Consider the following 22,624-nt stretch of genomic DNA (forward strand, 5'->3'; position numbering starts at 1 on the left):
AGAAACTCATCAGGGAAAGTTTCAGTTCTGTTCTTGTTCTCCGGGTCCAGACACTGAATATTTATCCTCAATTATACTATACACAATCATGTCATTATTGTCTCTCCAGTGTACATCAGTGTCTTGAAGTTTCAGATCATGTTCAGTGGAAGAACACGGCAGGAGAACAGAACCACCAATAACAGCCTCTACTGTTTCCTGCAGAGACACTGAAACAACACAAACTGTCCAAACACAAGACTGACATTACTTCATGTGGCCTGAATTTGACTAGTAAATGAGTTATTCAGATGTTCACCTTTGTTTATCAGCACTGCAAACACACAGATGAACGTCAAAGTTTGATTCCCACACAGACGGGATAAGATGTCCTTTAGGTTAAATGATCTCATGTTTTGTAAGTGATAGTGATCACTAGATTTAAATAGAAACATGATCTGTCCTGTTTATAAGCTATAGTGAGATCTGGAGCACTAGCTGGTGTTTAACAGGTTTTACTAGTGAGAACATTTTTTGAATAGTGAAGGACATTCTGGACGTCATACACAGTAGCAGTCTTTACTTCACCTGTTTCACTTCAACATTTCTCTAAATGATGTCTTATATTCCTGCTGCCATTGAGTCTTAATAAAGAACAGCACTGCTGGATCCTGATGAGAGTGTGCAGATACGACCATATCACCTCATCCTCAAATCACTCCACTGGCTCCTTGTTTCACTCACACACAGTGTCTTTATGGTAACGCCGTATGGGAGATCATGGCTTTCTGTTCAGCCACTCCCAGACTGTGGAATGCTCTCCTGACCGTCTCTGAGGACTGTGGATGCTTTTAAATGCGGTCTTAACGCCAGTGACATCCTATTATTAATATTAATACATTATTATGTCTTGACTTTAGTGTATTTTCACTGTAACAGCAGGACAAGATTGCAGAACTTCCAGTGACATCCTGATCATAACCCACAGAGAACAATAAATGAGAGATAATTGAAAAGAACAGGGAAATACAGCCTGACCTTTCCATGAATTTGCCTTTCAAATGAGCTCAAAAGTAAGACTGTACAATAAGAGACTGTATTCTCTGATGGGAGGAGAGATTCAGAGATTCAGGATTGTTGTCAGACTAGATGTGTGAGTGAGTGCGCAGGTACAGTGTGTCCCATAAACACCATCATGTCTTGGTTTTGTTTATTATTACCAGTTACATCCTCATTCTGATCTACAGAGAAACTGACAGACATATTTATGCAAATATAAAAAATATAAAAAAGTTTGATAAAATACTGAGACAGAACAGACAAAAAAGGTGCACAATGATTTGCTTTATTGTATAAATGTTATTCAGGGTTGATATTATTGTCATATTTCACTGTTTACTTTTATCATGACAGGAACTCACAAACCTGACAGACAGGTTTGTATTTCTCTTCTTTTTGACTTTTGTATTGTATGTATTATTGCATTGTGTAGTGTGATTTGCAGTATATGGTCAAAATACTTTGATGCCTAATCATCATACTGTTTCTGAATCACACAGAGGAATTCAGTTTGATAGTTCATCAGTAGTTTGCAGAGGTTCGCGTTACATTGACTAGTAAGGAGTGATGTTGATGTGGAAACTCTGAGCATCAGGATGTTTGTCATACACACACATGAGAAAAGCCCAATCCCATGTGTGTATTGTGATGTTCTGGTGCTGAGATACAGCTGGACCCTTAGAGAACATTCAGAGCCTCACGGGTCCCTCAAAGAGCCCCAGTGCACTGCCCAAAACACACCAAGCGTCAGGAAGGGGTTAGTGTTGATGAGGAGACACTGGCGTTCAGATACTGAGTTTTATCTAAATGTGTGAACCAAACTAAACTGATATACCACTGATGCTGTTTTTTTAATAAACAGAAACCACATTTCTGCTTTCACACTTTGGATAAAAGCATCATCCAAATTTATAAATGTAAATGCAAAACATTTGGTGTTAGTAGAAAGTATAAGATTGTAAATATCCAAACAATTCTGACAGACGCATTATTTCATAAAAACAATTTATTGGGTCTTGAACATCATGAGATCATGCAAATACAATGAAACTATTCTCCTTGTTTCCTCTGTTTATACATGAGAATATTAAAGACAGTACATTAACAATTTAACAATTCAGTTCCAGCAAATAAAACAATATTTTCAAGATGAATGTTTACATAATTGTTAAGACAGCAACATATTGACAGACTCATTTGTCTTTTAAATTTAGCCAAAAATGCAACTTTTTAGGATCTCATTCTGTTAATAAGAATGCAAGAGTGTATAAGGCAAGAATAAAACAAAACAGTATTTTACATCATAAAACTGTAAAATATAAATATAACTTTAATATAAATATAAGTGGAAATACAAGGCACAGTAGCACACTTTATAAGCACTAGTAAAAGCACTTTACTTCAAAGTGATAATCATAAAGGGTACAAAATATATAAAAAAAAATAGTCAAGGCAAGAATATGTAACGTTTGGTCCTTTAGCAGTTGCAGAATAAAATACTTGTGGAAGAACATTAAGTTCTGGTAAATACTAGAGTTGTGAGTCACTTCACTTTTCTGCACAGATTAATCTGATGGTTTGAGGTGCAGCACTTTTGACTTCTTTATCATAATTAGGACTTAGTCAATTTAGATTTTTTTTATGTGATTATTTAAATTTTTAGCATATTAGCATATTTTTAGCTCAGTGCCAGATATGAGAAATGCGTACGAACGGATGAATGAAAGGAAGAATGCTGTTTTCCAAAATCCATCCTAACAGCTGTACAATAAAACTGTTATAGGCTTAATGTGATCAGCAGGAAATACAGCAACACACACTCACTCAATATACATGATTATATTCTGTTCTCTGTTATTCAACCAAATCCTTCACACACTTTTATGATTATTTCTTACTATTTCTATCTAAAAGTTGTGGCAGCAAAATGAAAGCATCAGCCTCCTCCACTGACTCTGCTGTTACAGTTGCTGCTGTTACAGTTATACAGTTGTGTCACATACCAACTGCTTTATCATTATTATCAGCTATTACTGATTCATGTGTGCAACCTCATGAGCGTCTGAACTCATGTTGTGTCTACGACTGCTTGAGTTCTTTCTTATCCGCCAAGCTACAATTAAACCTATAACTATACCTATAACTGTAACTATAACTATAATTACAGATGTAATGACAACCCAGAGCGAAGGCGATGATTTTTCCACACTGTTTAGATCTGTCTCTCCTCGGTTTTCTTCTTCAGTCGATATGGTTACTCTTTCTGGTGTTGAATCTAAAAAAAGTTTCAGAAAAAACATTACCTCACAGTGATAAAGATAAAGTCTATGCAGCAGCATTCAGACTGAAACATCACTAGTGAACATTAAAAATGGATCATTTCCTTGCAGTATTTAAATTTTAAAGCAACCAACTTTAAATTAAAAACGTTATGCACTATTCAGTTTCACAAACCGTTGATGATCAGCTGTACAGTAGGTTTTTCAGATGAGTGTGAGATGAGGCAAGTGTATTCTCCAGCATCAGCAGAAATAAGTTTGTGGAGTTTGATGGAGAAGTTTCCTCTCTCATACTCCTCTGGAAAAGTTTCAGTTCTGTTCTTATACTCTGGATCCTGTTTCTCTAGTGAACGACTGCTGGGAATTATATCACACACAATCACGCCATTATGTCTCCAAAACACATTAATATCTTGAAGTTTAAAAACTTTAGTGGAAGAACACGGCAGGAGAACAGAACCACCAATAACAGCCTGACGTACTGTTTCCTGCAGAGACACTGAAACAACACAAACTGTTATTGACTATATTCACAGTTACTTCCTGGTTTACAATAAGCCAGCTTGGGTATTCCAGTAAACTGTTAGTTGTCATTCTGTTCTTCAACACAAAGCCATCAATGGTTAACTTTTTAATGTTGTATTTATATTTTAATGCAGTTATCACACTTTTGCAAACAACAGTTTTGTTGGTTGCAATAAAGACTTGAATCTAATGGGAACGTTGGAATAAGAAACACAGTGTGTGTAATTGGACACACACACGCAACATTTTTCCAGTAGTTCAAATGCTATTTTCAATGTGATAACCAAAAACATTATTTGTTCATCCTTCTGAGATTGTCCCCATTTGTAAAACCAAATGTTGTAAGATGTAGGAAATGCAACATTTGATAGAAAACACTTTTATTTAATAATAAAAAAGACATTAATTACCACTATAACCTGAGATAAGGGAAGAGGAGCGTTTATTGGGTCAAATTAACCATTTCCTGTAATATTTTTTCAAGTTTCACTTTTGAATTAATATTAAACATGATAAAATCACTAAGTTTAAAAATAAACTGTAAGGTGAAGTATGAAGTATTCACAAAGTCTCATAAAAACAATATGTTTTCTTGCGAATAAATGACACAAAGTGAGCACTGCACTCTCCCTTTATGATAACAGAATCTGTCAGTCAGTTTAACACAAACTCACTGATTTCAGAGCACTTGTGAAAACTCCCATTTTGTTCAATGAATCTAAAGTTCACAATAAATCTTTAATTTACAGTGTGTAGATGATTATTTTTAAATGAAAGTGTGAAAACTGATGGTTGAATTGAATTCTGCTGAGGAGGAACACGTCTTTTATGTTATCTTGCATTTAAATAACTAAATTAATGCTAGGCCTAACTAATTAAGTGACTATAATCTGATTATAAACTAAGTATTACACTATTGATGCTGTTAAAGCTACCTCAGAACATTGAAGATACCGACACACCAGCAAAAGACATTTCACAGGAAGTTTTCCAGCTGGATTATAATATTGCAGAATTTCATATAACATTCTGTGCAGATTGTCAATTGTAACTGTAACTTTAACAGTCAGTGGCAGTAATTTATCTTTCAAATGTAGTTTGTTCAGATGCTCACCTTTGTTTATCAGCGCAAACACACAGATGAAGCCACAACTGCAGAAACAGAAAAAACAAGTTAATTTAACTTCATTTGGTTCAACTTGAATAGTACGGTACAAACACTAAAGTTATGAGTTTGATTCCCACATAACACACATAATAAAGGTAAGATGTAAGATAGGATAGGGTGTCCCTCCCATACTTAGTTTTATTACTGATCACTGATGCCTCTCAATTAACGTTAATCTCTAAATACAAACTGGCAGTAAATGTTTTTAAGGGGACAGCTTTACCCTTCTGATCCTATTGGTAAACACTTGAATTTACTTCAAATCAAACTACTATCAACTAAAACTCCCTGCACACCAGTTCAAACAGCTAATGCTAACTGCTAACCACTTAATCCAGATAATAGTTACAAGCAGATAAACCATGCATATAAGCTTTAAATTCATTAATGAACCAATTCAATGTTTTAACACTTAAAATATTTCCTTTTTACTTTTAGTTAAAATAAAGCATTTATTTAGCCTTCAGCCTTATCAGGCCTTCACTGCTGAAACATAGCAGGATAAACACAAACACGAGCAACAAGCTAAACCAGGCCTTCATTGGCCTCCATCTACAGTACACGTGTGTGCAAATAGCGTTTCATTCTGCTTTCAGCAAACATACCTGATTATCATGGTGGACCAATATATATTTAATTTGACTATATTGCTTAAAAATACTTTTTAATCAGGGTGAAATACTACTGTTTACAACAGAAAGTATCGTAGCTCTTCAGCTTCCGTTGGCCAAGCGATCTACGTCATGACATCAGACGTAAGTGACGTCAACTGAAATCACGTGAATGATCAGACATACGCAGATCTTCGTTCATCTTAAATTTACTTCAGTAGGCTATAATCCAGACTCCTGATCTTCTGCTGAATTTTCACCATTATTAATATAATAATGTTTCTGATCTTAGTCATTGAATCTCTAATCATCTGTCTGTCACATATACACATTAATTCATCAATAAAATATACGACAAAAGCTTTTTATTTTATCTTTATATTTTATTTTATTTTAAAAGTGTTTTATTTATCATTTTCATTGGTTAGACTAGACTGTAAAAAAAATATCTCGTTAAATTTACAGTAAAAAATGCAGTGAAAATGTTCCAGTTTTTCAGGATGCCAATCTTATCATGAACAGGCTACTTTAACTTAATATGCCTACTTTAACTTTTAAAATCGGCCTTTACCTTAAAAACTGCAATAACCACCATAATAATACAGGAGGCACAATAGAAATGGCCTATTAATAAAACATGGTAATACTCATATAGACGGTGCACGGTTCAAACAGAAATTCAAAAAACCATCAGGGTAACACACAACACTAAAATAATGCAATAAACATGTATTAAATTACATAAAATATCACACAAAACACACTGATGTACATTATACTGGTAAGAATTATTTATTAAAAATAATAATAATCATATGTGATGTGTAATGTCCTCGTACTGTTTTTACTGCCTAAATTATCTGGTAATTCATAGTTTTTAATTGCATAAAAACATAAATTTATTTACAGTAAATGTTTATATGTTTATTTAAAAACATTTTCAGTTTTTCTTATTTTTTTTTTACCATGTATAGTAAACCAATGAACAGCAGTAAATGAGTAAATGTTCTCAGACTTACATGAGTATCTGAGTGAAGCTTCTTTCTTAAACTCCTCTGAGAAAACACTGTGTTCTGGATCCTGATCCTCAACTGAAACATTTCTCTGAATGATGTCTCATATATTCCTGCTGTCACCGAGTCTTTAATATACTGTCATGTCTTGACAGGTTTATCACTGAAAGAGCAGGACAAGATTGCAGAGCTTCCAGTGACATCCTCATTCTGACCTACAGAGAAAAAGAAAGAGAGAGAATTGAATTTAACAAGGAAATACAGTCTGGCTTTTAAAAATGTTTTTTAAAAATGAATTAACATATTAATCTTCTACAATAATAAATTACCTGTTTTCTTTTTCATATCTGATCTCAGTCCAGAAAGATCTTCCTCACAGTTCCTCTCTCTTGTTTTCTTCCTGACAGACTGAACAAGAGCTGAGAGACTGAGGTTTATATTCTCTGATGATCAGATGGGAGGAGAAAGAGACTGATGGGAGGAGGAAGAGACTGATGGGAGGAGAAACTAGAGTACAAGTAGTTCCATTGTAAAGATAATCAATTATTAAATTAGTTAATTTCATCTATAAAGCAGTTCTGCAAAAAAAAAGTCATCATCCAGCTCAGTTCAGTTCTCAAACAACACAGTTCAGTTCAACACAACACATCACAGTTCAGTCAGATCAATAATACTGTTGAATATTAATATTCAGTGTCCCCAACTAAGCAAGCCAGAGGTGACAGTGAAGAAAAAAACCTTGAGAGAAACCAGGTTTAGTCGGAGGGCCAGTTCTCCTCTGGTCATATATATTTTATTTGACTATATTGCATATGAAAATACTTTTGAAATTAGGGTGAAATACTACTTTTTCACCAGAAAGTCTCGTAGCTCTTCAGCTTCCGTACCGCATGAGTTCTATGTATGACATGAGACGTAAGTGACGTCAACAGAAATCACGTGAACTGATCAGCCATGCGCAGATATTCGTTGAGTTTGATTTTCATAAAAGTAGCAATACAACATTATTACAACTTCTTTGTCAAGGATAATACAATAAAGTTGCATTAACTTATTTGTATTGTGTTTTTTTTTTTACAAGACATCACAACAAACCATGCACACACACACACACACACACACACACACACACACACACAAAAGCTATCACAAAAAAAAAACACACACACACACACACACACACACACACACACACACACACACACACACACACACACACACACACATATATCTCCATATTAAGCCATTCTATCTAAAAACAAATCTCTTCACTCTTATACTAAAACCAACATTATCCGTTAAAACCTTAGGCTACTGTCCAATGGCAACTTATTCCACTCCTGCGCACCTGTATATTCAAACGTCCATACAAAGTCTTACTTTTTGTACCATGTTTACTTTCAGGAATGCTAACCGTCTTTCATTGGGTAATCATCCAATCTGCTGAAAGTGTCCATTATCCACATGAGTAAAAGAATGATTTCCTAAAACTATTCTCAATAATTTATTTTGTGACCTTTTTAACTTTGTCATCCACATACTGGATAAATCAGTCATTTATTAACAACACGCATACTCAAGTGGACTTTGTACTAGACCTGTAGCAAGAACCTTTAAACTTTATTTATTTTAAAAAACTATCTAGATATACATTTAATTCGAGCATTAACTTTTCCTAAAACTTTCCATGCCATACTTACACCACTTAACTAATTATCCAGAACACAACTAGGATAATTGACTTATGTTGTCTTTACAAGTACACAACCATCAACTTTAACTACTAAATCATCTGCCTTCCAAATGAACAGCAGTAAATGAGTAAATGTTCTCAGACTTACATGAGTATCTGAGTGAAGCTTCTTTCTTAAACTCCTCTGAGAAAACACTGTGTTCTGGATCCTGATCCTCAACTGAAACATTTCTCTGAATGATGTCTCATATATTCCTGCTGTCACTGAGTCTTTAATACACACTCGTGCCTTGACTTTAGTTTATCTATGTAACAGCAGGACAAGAACGCAGAATATCCAGTAACATCCTCATTCTGACCTACAGAAGAAAATGAAAGAGAGAGAATTGAAAACAACAGTGCTAAATTTTGTGATAAAATTATTTAAAAACAAAAATTAATCTTCTACAATAATAAATTACCTGTTTTCTTTTTCATATCTGGGCTAAATCCATAAAGATCTTCCTCACAGTTCCTCTCTCTTGTTTTCATCCTGGCAGACTGAACAATCTCTGAGAGACTGAGGCTGATATTCTCTGACGTCTGATGGGAGGATAAACTCAGGATTGTTGTCAGACTAGATGAGCATGTGATTGGGAAAGTATGTTTTGTGGTTTTGTTTATTGTACATCCTCATTCTGGAGAGAGAGAGAGAGAGAGAGAGAGAGAGAGAGAGAGAAACTGTCCCGCTGGGCTTTATACTGGGTCCTACCCTTTTTCCTCTTTATATGCTCCCTCTGGGCTCTATTTTCCAAAAGCATGGTGCCTTTTCATTGCTACGCTGATGACACCCAGATTTATTTTCCCCTTAAACGCTCAGGCAACATCATCCTGGGCCCGGAGTGTTTGGAGGATGTAAAAATCTGGATGTCATCCAATTTTCTCAATCTAAACGAAAAGAAAACAGAAATTAAATTTTCTGGTCCCCCTAGTGGCATTCCCACAAAGTTGGTTAATGATCATCATGTCACATCTCAAGCCAAAATTCTTGTCAAAAACATGACTTGAAACTTGACAAGCAAGTGAACTCAGTGGTTAGATCTTGTTTCTTTCATATCCGTCATCTTTCCAAAATTAAGCCTTTTCTCTCTTTTCAAGACTTTGAAAGAGTAATTCATGTTTGTTTTTTTTATCACATTTAGACTACTGTTACTCACTGTATTGTGGAATGAAAGCTACTTCCTTGGCCCGTCACCAGTTGGTCCAAAATGCGTCAGCAAGACTTTTATTGGGCCTCCGTAAATTCACTCACATTACTCCTGTGTTAGCATCTTTGCATTGTGCAGTTTAGAGTGGAGTTTAAAACCCTAGTTTTTGTTTTTAAGTTCCTAAACAACTTAGCCCCCTCATATCTATCTGAACTTTTATCTCATAACCCTTCTTGAGCTCTTCGCTCCGGTAGTCATAGATTGCTCACTGTTCCCAGAGCCAGATTAAAACAAAGAGGAGAACGTGCCTTTGTTGTTGTGGGCCCTAAACTCTGGAACCGGTTACCAGTTCACATTAGATTTGCTCCTACATTACAGATTTTTAAATCTTTGCTTAAAACTCATTTTTCCATTGCTTTTAATGTTCCTTGATGATTATTTTTATATTTGAATTCTGTTAGTAAAGCACATTGGTCAGCTGCTGCTGTTTTAATGGTGCTATGTGTAAACCAAACTTGAAACTTGAAACACACAGGGACATGCGTGTGTTTGTAACTCGTCAAAGGACATGTTTTTTGTTGAGATGTGTATTTATGTTTTTGTTATAAATTAATGTCAATTTGACCTCATTCAATTTAAAAACAAATGTGATTTTCAGAAGCCGATGTTTATAATGTATGCCCTTTGTGGTGTTTAAAGTTAGGGGTTCTTAAAGTAAGATTTAAGTAGAAACTGTAATGTGTCACATGACCCGGTTGAGTTTGGAGCAGGTCTGCGTCATTTTGGGTCAAAACAACGAACATGGATTCAGAGAAACAACATGTAGTCTGAAAAAGAATTTCTTAATCTGCATGGTTTGAGAGGCGCACACAGTAATTTACCTTTATATATATTTTTTATAATGTTTAAAATGTTGTTTTATATAACTTAATAAGCACGATGGAGTTGAGTCAACAGAGGAGAAGGGATTGGGAGGCTGGGCGTGACAATTGGAAATAAAGGATACCTGGAGCTGGCCAATGAAACAGACTTGGAGCTGGCCAACGAAGGAGCCAACGTCATCTACAGAGAGAACCAAGAGAACCATGTTTACCCACCAAACCTTTGTCACTTGGCAGAAACTGTTAACTCTTCTCTGTTCCACAGTGTGACTAGACAGAAACCCAGTCTCATGAGAATTCATAATTATTTGCATGGGATCACAAGATGAAATCATACAAATTCAAATCTAAACCTGACCATGGATGTAATAGGAAGAAAAGAAAATCTATTCAAGTTTTAGTACAATCTAAGTTGGACTGTATATCGTATGATTTTAGCATCTTATTCAAATGATTATGAGTTGTCATGAAAGTGTGTTGGCTTTATGTGACAAATAGCAATTTACTACCATGTATAACTTAATAAAGTAATGATGATTGTGAGATGTTATATGAAAAAAAAAAAAAGTGTGTAGAATGTGGTCAGAGCAAACTTGACTTCCTCTGCTGTCTGGTTCAGAGCTGCAGCAGAACTAACTTCATCAACCAGGTTTCATCAGATTCAACAGTTTCAAGCAGAAACATGAAGATCCTTCAGCTTCATTTCTGTGAGTTTATTACATTTTATGAATATGTTTAAATTAACTCTTTAGTACTTTACCATTAATGGCTTTATGTTAAAGGTTCACTGTGATTTTAATCAGGTAGGCTAATAGTAATGATGCTTTTTTTTATATTATAGTGTTAATCTGTTGTTTGTCGAGCTGCAGTGTCAGATCAACTCACTGATTTGGGATCAAATGTGACCATAAACTGTGATCTTGATGAAAATGAGGTTTATTGGATTTTACTGAAAACACCAGATCCTCCAACAGTGATTCTACGGTCAACCTCAACTCCAACAGCACCTTTTTACTCAAATAAAACATTCAGAAATAAATATTCACTGCAATTTAAACATCGTCTGGTTATTAATAATGTGACCGCTGATGAATTAGGAGTTTATTACTGTATGAGCACACACACACCTCCAAAACTCAGCAACAGCACCAGACTGCACTTCACCGGTGAGTTCATTTACTCCTCGATTGATCAAAACATATTGATGTACAGTGTGAATGTTTATTATTCATTACTTGTTATTTACTGCATCAGTTTTTTTAAACGTGTATGAAAATCATAACTAGATGTACCGCATGGCGGTACAAAATATGACCGCCGCTCAGGCCTGCACTGGCTTTCCACAAAAATAAATGACGTGGAGCAATTTGGCTGTATTGCGTGTTTATGTATATACCTAAAAAAAGTAGTAGTATGTGCATGTCTGTCTGTGTGTGTGTGTATGTGTGTGTGTTTGTGTGTGCGCATGTGTGTTTGTGTGTGTGTGTCTGTGCATGTGGATTTGTATGTGTGTGTATGGGTGTGTGTCTGTGCGTGTGGATGTCAGTGTGTGTGCATGGGCTAGGTTGATGTGGGCCCTTAAGACCAACATACCATAAAAATTTCTTCATCCTTGGTTCCTCGGTTCAAGTAGTTATTTAGGAAAAACTGAATTTTTTGGGTTTGCAGGGGCCCAGCGCGGGGGGGGACTGGCCCCCGGGGACCAAACGAAATTTTTCCGTAAAAGTCTAGTGGGGCTACATGCCCACCAAATTTCATGTTCCCCGGTGTTTTGGTGTCCCTGGTATCGTTGACGGAAAATTCAGTAGATTGACGGGAAAAAAAAACTAAAAATAATTATGACCGCCACATAAAAAAATAAAAAAGTGATTTACAGGCCTAGAAAAGTAACGGAAATCTTAAAAAGTAATGAAAATGATTATAATGAATGTATCTTTTTAATGTTCCAAACTTTTTGTAAGTGTAAATTGTCAAATTATATTTAAAAAATCATTATCCAGTAATTACGAAACACCGGTGAAGTCATGAAAAAGTTGCCTGTCCAAAAAAAAAGTTTTCTTCAGGGTTATATCTGTTGTACGTTTAATCCACTTTACTTAAAAACAATAGAAGTATAGTATGGATGGTATTTTCCCATTGAGTGTGTGCCTGTATGTTCCAGCATCATCTAGAAACATACCTGAGTTTCTGGGTGTGTTTTGACCTTTGATCTATCAGATAAGTAACATCCAAGTGATAATCGTCCCGCACTTCCTGTGTCAGACATTCATCACGTCCAGTTTCTGAGACATGCTGTGTCGTGTCAGATGGGAAAGTTTATGGCACAAGAGTGTGTTCAGGAATTTGACCAACACCAGGCTGTGGACTCGCCATGCATGTACAGCTTTTATTTCTTGTACACACTGCTGCAGATGGTTAAACAAACAAGAGAATAACTAGCAACACAGTATTTAGTGCAAATCTCAATTAAAAACTCTTATCAATTGTATACTCAGGCTACAGCATTCACAATTCTAACCCTTATATAGGAGTCATAAATACTTGCTTTCATGTGTATAAATGTTTTACACAAATTACCTTTTTGAAATTTTATCTTTCTATATAGATAAGATTGCCGCTATCAAAACAGATGAGACTGATAATTTACATAAACAGTATACTTTTTAATAAACCAGAGGTTATTGCATTGAACTGTCTGTGATCATAATTTTTATTGCAGTCAGTTTAATAAAATGCCACGCCATCTAGTGGACATTTTGGGTGTTGAAGTGAAAAATCATTTTCATTTGTCTCACAATTCATCCACTTATTTAGGTATTTTATTGACGTAAATATCCAGTTTATTTTCCATATTGTGTAAATCAATAGCCACAAAAAAACACGTTAATGTCACCACAGGATTAACATGCAGTAATATGAGCGAACTCAACATGAAATTCTCATCTCATTTACCAACAACTCGTATACCACTAAATTGCACAAAGGAAAATGATCAGTATGTACAAGTGGAACTGAAGTACTAATGAAGTCAAGATAAACTTTCTACCACATATATAGCATATTCACATGACATTCAAACAAGAAATAAATAATATTATGACATGTTATATTTATTCTGAACATAGTATAAATAAGTAATGTTTTGCAAACCGATTTAAATTAGAACAAGGAAGAAAAAGAATAACCGAAAGAAAAGACACTGATTCCCTTCGTTTTATACAGACTGGTAAAAGTCTCTGTGTTTAACTGGCTTCCCATTTATGTGAATCTCACAAATGTTATGTCACTTTTACTCCCTCCCTTCCTTGCTTTATTTATAACCATTTATTCATAACTGGTATTCTCATCCATCCATTCATTCAACGCTTTGGTGCCCTCAGACTTGACCGATTGTGCCTCAGGTAGAAAATAAACCCTCACTCCGTTCTTCTTTTACTGTCTCCGCCAACGGTTTTGGGGTTTCTCCTTGGTTTCTGCAGCTGCCTCTTCCTTGGCTTCCCTTTTCTCTGCCAAACTGCTGAGCAAAGCCGGCAGGTCATCTGTGATGGCCTTATCAATCTTCTCCAGCATGCATCCTCCCGTCCAGCCACAGTATGAGGAGAGGACCTTAAAGCCGCTGGGAGGATTCACTCCAAAGAAGTCCCGGTACGCCTCCGGTTCTGGCAAGTCGAACTTGCTCACGTTGGTCTTGGCCAGAATGGACTTGAAGATGTAGAATTTGTCAGGGTCACTGACGATATCATGGAAAACCTCCTGTGGGTCACTAAACCAGCCCAACTTCTCATGATACGTCTGCAAGTAGCGGTCGACCAGGAGGGCGTGGATGCGCACGCGGATGCCGTGCTGGCGGATGAAGGCGATTTTGTTTTCCAGGCGTTTCTCAATGACCTGATTTAGGTCCTCCAGCAAGGAGATCTCCTCACGTTTGAAAAGGTCTCTGTTGGTGTCAGGATTGTAGTCCTGCGGCCAGAAGGAGCTCACGTAGACGCGTGGGGGTTCAGTCACATTAATCAGGGGGGCCATGCTCCAGAAGAGGGCGCCGTATACACGCATTAAGTCCTGGGTTGTCAGACTGTCGGCCTTGTTGAGGATGATGCGGATCTGCGACTCGCGTCCCTTCATCTGTCTGAACAGCATTTCCAGTTCTAATCCTACATCCAGTTTGGTTGGGTCAAACACCAGGAAGATGAGGTCAGCACGGTCGATAAACCACTGGCACACTTCGCTATAGGGGTACCCTAAAGGACAACTACACAAATTGTAAACGTGCTCAAAGGCAGAATGTTATACTTTTATTTTATAATCTGATTCTTATTCAGAAATGGTTCATTTAAAAAAAATAATAAAAAAAAACGAATTTAGATACTGAGGGAATACCGTACTAAAATACTCTGAAAGCTATGTATTCAGTGGAGCCGAAACACCACTAGTGAATCTGTGGCGCGAAAACTAAAAAACTAGGGCCTGGTTTCACAGACAGGGCTTAGAGAAAGCCAGGATTATGCAATATTAATGCATAATGCAATATTATTCTGCTTTAATCGCCCCTATCTTCAGTGGAGATGTTCAGAACTGCACCATATTTCATGTGTATAATTAACTTGACATCCTCTGGGGGTATCCTCTGCTAAGTTTCGTAGAATTTCATCCATGGGGGGGTATAAAATAAATTCATTTATGTGCACATTTAGTGACTGTACACTCATCGGCCTGTAGATGGTGCTGTTGAGCGAAGGGTTGCTGGTTTAGGATGATACTGTCACACACACACATGCAGGAATACAAACAAACGCAAGCATGCACACACACTGACATCCACACGCACAGACACACACCCATACACACACATACAAATCCACATGCACAGACACACACACACAAACACACATGCGCACACACAAACACACACACATACACACACACACAGACAGACATGCACATACTACTACTTTTTTTAGGTATATACATAAACACGCAATACAGCCAAATTGCTCCACGTCATTTATTTTTGTGGAAAGCCAGTGCAGGCCTGAGCGGCGGTCATATTTTGCACCGCCATGCGGTACATCTAGTTATCACTCTCATTGGTTGCTCTACACAGAGATGAATATGTTACAGATATTAAAGGTTTATAAAATTACAGTCATTGTGTTCCAGCTGGAGACTGACATTAACAAACTCTGAACACTTTCATTACAGAATCAACTTAACTAACTGAGTGTCACAATCATACAGCGCTGGAGTTTACTGATCAGAATCAGACACAATGGCAGATTATTATCATCATATCTGGTCTGATGAACGGGCTTCTGCTCATTGTGCTGATTGGTGAGAGATTCTTACTGTTTTAAAAATGACCAAATTAAATACACAATAAGATAATAATCAAACAGATAAAGTATGTGAATTTAACAAACTAATCAATACAATTATATCAAATCATGTGAAAAATATAAAAAATATACAAAAAATATAAATGCAAAATATTGCAAAGGCTTCATACAACTTGATACAAGTTGCACTTCGCGTATCTTTGATATCAGAACATGAGGACGTGATTCCATCAGAATTTTCTACAGTCTGTCAACTGTGGAAACCACTCAGATGCTCCCTCCAGTGTATCAGAGTATGGAGATTTACCCTTATTAGCTGATCATTCTGATTATGTTCAAGATGGACATGCACATTTCTATCATAGCCCTCCTCTGAGAAAACCTAGCGATACATTTTTTCAATCTCATCTGAAATGATCAGTGTTGGGGGTAATGCATTACATGTAACATGCATAACACATTCAGATTACTTTTTTGATGTTACAAGTAAAGCAATGTGTTACAAGTAATGTGCATTACCTAATCAGATTACTTTTTGATGTAACGAGTAAAGAAACGCATTACAAGTAACATGCATTACGTAATCAGATTACTTTTTGATGTTATGAGTAAAGAAACACATTACAATAATGCACATTACATAATCAGATTACTTTTTGATGTTATGAGTAAGGAAATGCATTACAAGTAACATGCATTATGTAATCAGATTACTTTTTGATGTTATGAGTAAAAAAAACGCATTACAATAACATGCATTATGAAATCAGATTACTTTTTGATCTAACAAATAAAGTAATGCATTACAAGTGTCATACATTATGTAATCACATGACTTTTTTCGATGTCAATGAAAATTACATTCTAATAATACAAATACATTTATTTACAGTAAAAAAAGTCACTGCAGATTAAGTTTTAAGTTTCAAAAACAATATTCACATTATAATTATGAATTGCAGCTGAAATATAGCAGTTGATGCATGACGTCCACTACAGTGGACATGTGATTAATCAGAGTTTTCTCTCAATCTAAAATCAAAACTTGGAAAATTTTACTGTGATATGACTCATTAGATATTGCTTGATGCTGCAATATTTTTTTTTACCTACAAGAGTCTCCTAGGATAGAAGGAATGGGTGGATATTCCGGAGCAACTTGGCATGTCTGATTGACCCTTGGCCATCTTGGTTTGGAGGGGGAAAAAAATCGAAACACAACGGCTTGCCACTTGGTTGCAATTTATAGGATGATGCACCAGGGTCCAATGAAGAGTACTAAACCTATGCGCGTGAACTCGACAATCGATTACTATGGACTTCGACCGAAAACAGGATGTAAATACAGGTATTTTCGCTGGCTGAATTATTATCATTTTTATTCATTTCTTTCACATCTACTGCAGTCAGATTCACCGTGTTCACTCTAAATAAATTCACTCACATGGCTGTGCACTTGTAATGACAAATCAAGGATGTTAAAGTAGGCTAAACGCAGGTTTAAAACTTGCCCCATTGAAGTCAACAGGGTGCAAATTTTAAAAAGAGGATAACACGGTGTAGGCAACACCGATTTTTGTCGTTGTTCTCTGTAGGCTACTGACAGCACTCCAAATGTACAAAAAAATGAGCTCAATGTTAAAATTGACCGGAGTTCTCCTTCAACACAGCACTTCACATCATGCAGAGGCAAGTCAAGCAACACAGTGTAATATCAGAGAATGTCTAATAAGGGGAGAACTTTCACTCTCAGTAAACTTCCGGCTTCTGAACTGGTTGCAGTTCCACTCTGATTCCATATGAGGGCGCTCACAGGACGAGTGCAGAATGAATGGAGGTCTATGGCGGTATACCCATCAAAATACACTTTTCTCAGGATATAATTTTTTGTCTAGTAATTTGAATGCTTTATTCGAAAGGAGATGAAAAGAAATTACACATCGCTGGGTGTTAGATTTTTTTAGAGTCACTTATTTGCTTTAAAAAGTCTTTTAAAGTGTCAATGACGTCATACACATCGTACGACCAGATATACTGATTTACGGCAATCAAGCGGTATCGCTAGTCGTAATCAGTCCTTCACTGACCAATCAGCGTTCATTAGCAGAATGCTAGCGTGTTATGGGCAACAACAACTCAACCTGTAAGAAATCGAAAGGACATAAGTACTCGTTCATTCAACTTTCGACCTATAACCCATGTTGAACTTGCAAAACCTACAATCAAATCTGAGATTTCTCAATGGCAATCGGGTGAAAGAGACGAATTTAGCTGTCTAGCCCCATTGACTCCCATTCATTTTGCACTCATGGGCGATCGCCCCCAGTGGAACTCTGGTGGAACTACAACCAAAATTCGGTACAATAGGACTTAATAGGGAGTGGGCAGGCTCTCCGTAGATGGGCTCTGGTAATATGTTTCCTCTGCTGCCCTCAAGAGGCTGCAATTGTTATTTTTCTACCATATAAATCCAATGGATCCCTCAGATACTATTCAAAATAACATTTTGCAGGGGCGGTTTCTTCATTAGGGCGATTGGGCGACGCACCACCAGTGCGAAAGGGAGGGATTTTTTTTTGTTCAATATTCAACAGTGTTTACGCTAGCTGTAACTGTTCTAGAGACTGATTGTTCTGCCTCTGGATATAGTCCAATCAGCGTCAAGTCACTCCAATATTATGAAGCTGCAGACTCGAAGCAGTCCCGCACCCAGAGTCCCGCATTCTCAGACCCCTCGTTTTTCGGGACAGCGCCTCCTGCTGTTCAGAAGATCGTAAAACACCCTTATCCAAATGCCATTGAAAACAATAGGATGCAATATTACGGTCTCGTTTTATTTAAAGTTATCCAAATAAATATTTGCGTTCCCTGCTTAATGCATGTGCCAAAAAACCTCATTGTGTTCTCTGACTAACAAATTACCCAGTAGTTATTTTTTGAGCGTGGGTGTAATTGAAAGAAAATTACTGATGGAAGGGATACAATTAGCCTACAGATTGAACTATCTTCTGAAAAATACTATGTGATATTATATTGCTACAATGTTTTTTTTTTTTATTCAAATTCCAAATTTTCTTTCAGTTCAACCTTGTAATGGTCCAATTAACATTATACCATGCTAACATTACAAAACCTGTTTTTTGATATTTTGAACGCAAAGCAAAACTCAAAAAAGAATACACAAAACAGCAATAATAAACAATTCTGTACTTTATTTAACGATCAGCTAAACATCATCTTGCTGTAAACAGGACAAAGCAAAGAAAAAAGGAAGAAAGAATTGTGTTAGTGACTTTACTTTTCGTCTTCAATTGCATTAAAAAAAAAAAGGTAAAATAATTACTTTCTGGCAGTCGAATGTTCCTTCTTTTTTCATTCTTTTTGCAAACGCTCTGTCAAATTCCTCGACTTCACTAAAATAAAAGATGAATGCCATTGTCAAAAATATTGTTAACCCTCTGGGGTCCTTCGGGTCCAAATGGACCCACCATAGGAAATGAATGGGAAATTGGCAAAAATGTGAAAATGCAGAGTTTTTTTGTGCGTACAAATCAGCCACGATCCAGAAAAAAAACACACAACAGTGAAGGGGTTAATCTATAAAACATCAAGGGTGCAAAACAGACACATCCACACACACACACACACACACACACACACACACACACAAACACACTTTTATACACATACACACTAATAAATTCAGATTACAAAAATCTGTTTTGAATTTTTAAAAATCACAGCTTCATCGGAATGTTACGAAACTTGGTGACTTTTATGGTATTAGGTATGTGAACACACAAAAAATATTGGGGTCATGATCCAAGCACGTCACACTTCTGCTCTTTGGTCAAAAATGACCCCCATAGGAAATGAATGGGAAATTGTCAAAAATATGAAAACACAGAATTTTTTTTGTGCATACAATCTACAAATCAGCCAGGATGCAGAAAAAAAGGACTCAATAGTGAAGGGGTGAATCTCTAAAACATCAAGAGTACAAAAAAAAAAAAAACACACACACATTTTTTTTTTATAAAAATAAAATAAAAATAAAATATATAAAAAATGTCTATTATATTCAATGGGAAAAAATGGGTCATAATTATTGCAGAAATATTAATTAAAATCATAAAATTATCTCAAAACACCAAAAAAGAAAAGAAAAAATATTATAAAAAACAAGTAAAAAAAAAATATATATGATTTTTTTTATATATATATTAATCCCGCCCTCCAGGTCCTGAGTGTGACTGTTAAACGAAGGACCCCAGAGGGTTAATACATAGTGAAGGCATAGTAAATTTGATTATTAGGCAGTTGTATGAGTTGTAAATGGCTGGCAACAACTTCATATCACAGTTAAATTAATATTGATTCATTTTAATACTTACGTTTTATAAGAACTAATTTAAGTAGTCTACATAAATTATATAAAGTAAAATAATTGCTCCGGCATTAATTAACGTTAATTCAATTTACAGTTTTAGGAGAAAAGGTCCGGTAATTAAAAAAAAAGGTCAAACGGTAAATCTGATTAAATAATTAATGATGATCGACATTCTTTGATATTAACACACTTAATGTATTTAATTGGTCTACTTTAATGTCAACTAATTTTAATCAAATTTTTACAATGGCGTGTCTACAAAAAGTCCAAGGTTAAAGGCTAACGTTAGCTATCAAAATTTTTTCGGGGAAAAAAGGCGAAAAAACATACATTAACGGCTCAAATTTTGTTACAGACTATCTTTACAAATATTAAATGGACTATTCATATGTTGGTGTATTGATGAGCTTTAAAGTAGTTTGATTAAAAAAGAAATCGAATGAGTATGATTAGCTAAATAAAATTGACGATAGGCTACTCACGTTTCGGCATAAGTTCTTCACATGTTTATCCGATCGAATTTGATAGGAGGCGCTGTCTCGAAAAACGAAGGGTCTGAGAATGCGGGATGCGTCACATTCTGTGGAGTACCGCCTCTTTTTGGGCGATTTTACTCTAGCCGAGTATCGCCCAGAGTGTTCATAGACTTCCATACAAAGAAATTTTTTTTTTTTTTTTTTTAACTGCAGGCACTACAATGCATTCTCTGTGGGTTATGGGAGGGCTCGCACTAACGTGCTTTCGTCATCGTACGTAACCTCAAAGCTACACTGTGTGATAATTTCCCCCATCTAGCGGTGAAATTGTATATGATATGACTACCCAGTGAATATTTCTGTTCCTTTCAATTTCGAGGGCGTTTTAACTCCTACGGTGGCCGTATTATTCCAAGATTAACATGACTTCCAGTTCGACTTCGTCCAATTGCGTCTTTAAAACTATTCATCACCTGTGATCCGTCGCAGCACAGATTTATGTTACAAGGTAACAGGGTCGGCGCCAGGACATATGGAACGAGGGGGCCTCGTTGTGTCACTGGGGGGGCATACCTCTCCCACCCTCAATAATAATAATACACCCACTTTTAATTAAAACAACAACAACCTCTATAAATCCATGATTGCTTGAATGATCAAGCACGTTAGGTGTTTTAGACGAATACAGATTATGAATAAAGAGTAGAAGTTGACTGAAAAAAAAAAATACTTAACGAGCTGCTAGTGACGTAATTTATTTAATCGCCTGTCGCAAGTGAAAATGCAAAGTTGCAAAGCTGATTTGATTCTAGTAAAACTAAATTAATTTACAAAAAGAAAAAATATATAGGCTATATATATATTTTTTTTTTAAATAGGCCTATATATATCGTCGCTGTCGGGCGGAATCCTCGTATCTCTCAGGAAATTAAAAAAACGGCATATTTTTTTAGTTATTAAACATTGTATCGTTAAAGTTGGTGTTATACCTTATATTGCTATCCTATACTGTTGTGTACCAACATTAACACAACATTTCCCCAAAATCATGTTTAATCGATATGAGTGATGCATGCAATACCAAAATACTAGGCTGTCTAAAATAGGCGGAAATTAATCTGCATGCAAACAAAGTCAGCGGTCGCGTTGAGCCTTTTGACAAGAGAAAAGGCTTCAGTAGTTAACCAAAGCTAACGACTGGTTACATACATCTTCCTAAACTCCATTTTAAAGGTTTAAGAGCTATAAGTGAAGCAGAACAAAAAACGATGAGCTGACTAACGTTAGGCTGTCTAATAGGCGGAAATTAGACCAGTAGACCTACCTTTTTTCTCCCATAAATAAAAACCTTGCTACTTGGGGTATTTTACATGCACAGTGCCAACTTCGAGTCAGTAAAATAATAAAAACAATAATTTAATGCTGGTATCCAAAACATTTAATTCAATTCAAGTATTATATTAGATACATTTTAAAACTTCAATGCACACGTATAATAAGCCTAGTAATAATAAGCCTAGTAATAAGTAGACATTTAAAATACATCAATAACTGATATCATAGTTTAACCATAGACTGTAAAAAATAGAGTTTAACACAGATAAAATCAGAGTTAAGGCTTGCTTTACGTGTTGCTCGACGAGGACTTCTTAATCGTTGTGACTTTTCAATCCTGAGGAGACAAAATGCCGCGAGCCTCCCGCCCGCCGCGGAGTGAGGAAGAGGTGGAGTTATGAGGATTCTCAGACAGTTAAGTGTCCAATGGAGTTAAGAGATTTGCTCTCAAGCTATTTTCAACACTTTAGATTGGTTAATAATTTGTAAAAATAACAGTACCACGTGGGGACTGACCAATAGCATCAATTTGTGAAAAAATATGAAATTGACCAAATTTGGATATACGAGGTTTCCACCCGACAGGCGACAGCGACAATATGTAGTTAATTATATGTCAGGAATAAGAGGGCACAGTGGAACCGTCACCATGCCTGTTGCTGAGTCTCAACGGATGAAATCGCGCTCCGAGGCAT

At 36.1% G+C, this 22,624-nt stretch overlaps 2 protein-coding genes across 7 annotated transcripts; both read right to left on the reverse strand.

The window, feature by feature from the left end:
- Window positions 1–2,026: 2,026 nt before the first annotated feature.
- Window positions 2,027–8,869, reverse strand: LOC311295526 (T-lymphocyte activation antigen CD86-like). 6 transcript variants are annotated; one of them, XM_084416974.1, is made up of 7 exons: window positions 8,789–8,869; window positions 8,476–8,686; window positions 6,964–7,077; window positions 6,641–6,849; window positions 4,957–4,994; window positions 3,493–3,674; window positions 2,027–3,313 (listed from the first exon to the last, which is right to left on the reverse strand). In XM_084416974.1, exons 4-7 carry the CDS (start codon window positions 6,719–6,721, stop codon window positions 3,069–3,071), a joined length of 546 nt encoding a protein of 181 aa, XP_084273100.1. In that variant the 5' UTR covers window positions 6,722–6,849; window positions 6,964–7,077; window positions 8,476–8,686; window positions 8,789–8,869; the 3' UTR covers window positions 2,027–3,068. The 6 variants fall into 6 exon arrangements, 5 of the variants coding, with proteins under 5 accessions (XP_084273100.1, XP_084273101.1, XP_084273102.1 ...); XM_084416975.1 differs by having other exon boundaries at window positions 6,964–7,105; XR_014628342.1 differs by having other exon boundaries at window positions 3,493–3,816; window positions 6,964–8,686.
- A 4,914-nt stretch (window positions 8,870–13,783) lies between these two features.
- LOC311295641 (sarcalumenin-like) lies at window positions 13,784–20,866 on the reverse strand (the record flags this gene model as incomplete). Its single annotated transcript, XM_084417107.1, has 2 exons — window positions 13,784–14,633; window positions 20,854–20,866. 2 exons carry the CDS (start codon window positions 20,864–20,866, stop codon window positions 13,828–13,830), a joined length of 819 nt encoding a protein of 272 aa, XP_084273233.1. The 3' UTR covers window positions 13,784–13,827.
- Window positions 20,867–22,624: the final 1,758 nt, after the last annotated feature.

The sequence above is a fragment of the Rutilus rutilus genome, assembly GCF_951802725.1.
Source record: "Rutilus rutilus genome assembly, chromosome: 8".
NCBI classification, from domain to species: Eukaryota; Metazoa; Chordata; class Actinopteri; order Cypriniformes; family Leuciscidae; genus Rutilus; species Rutilus rutilus.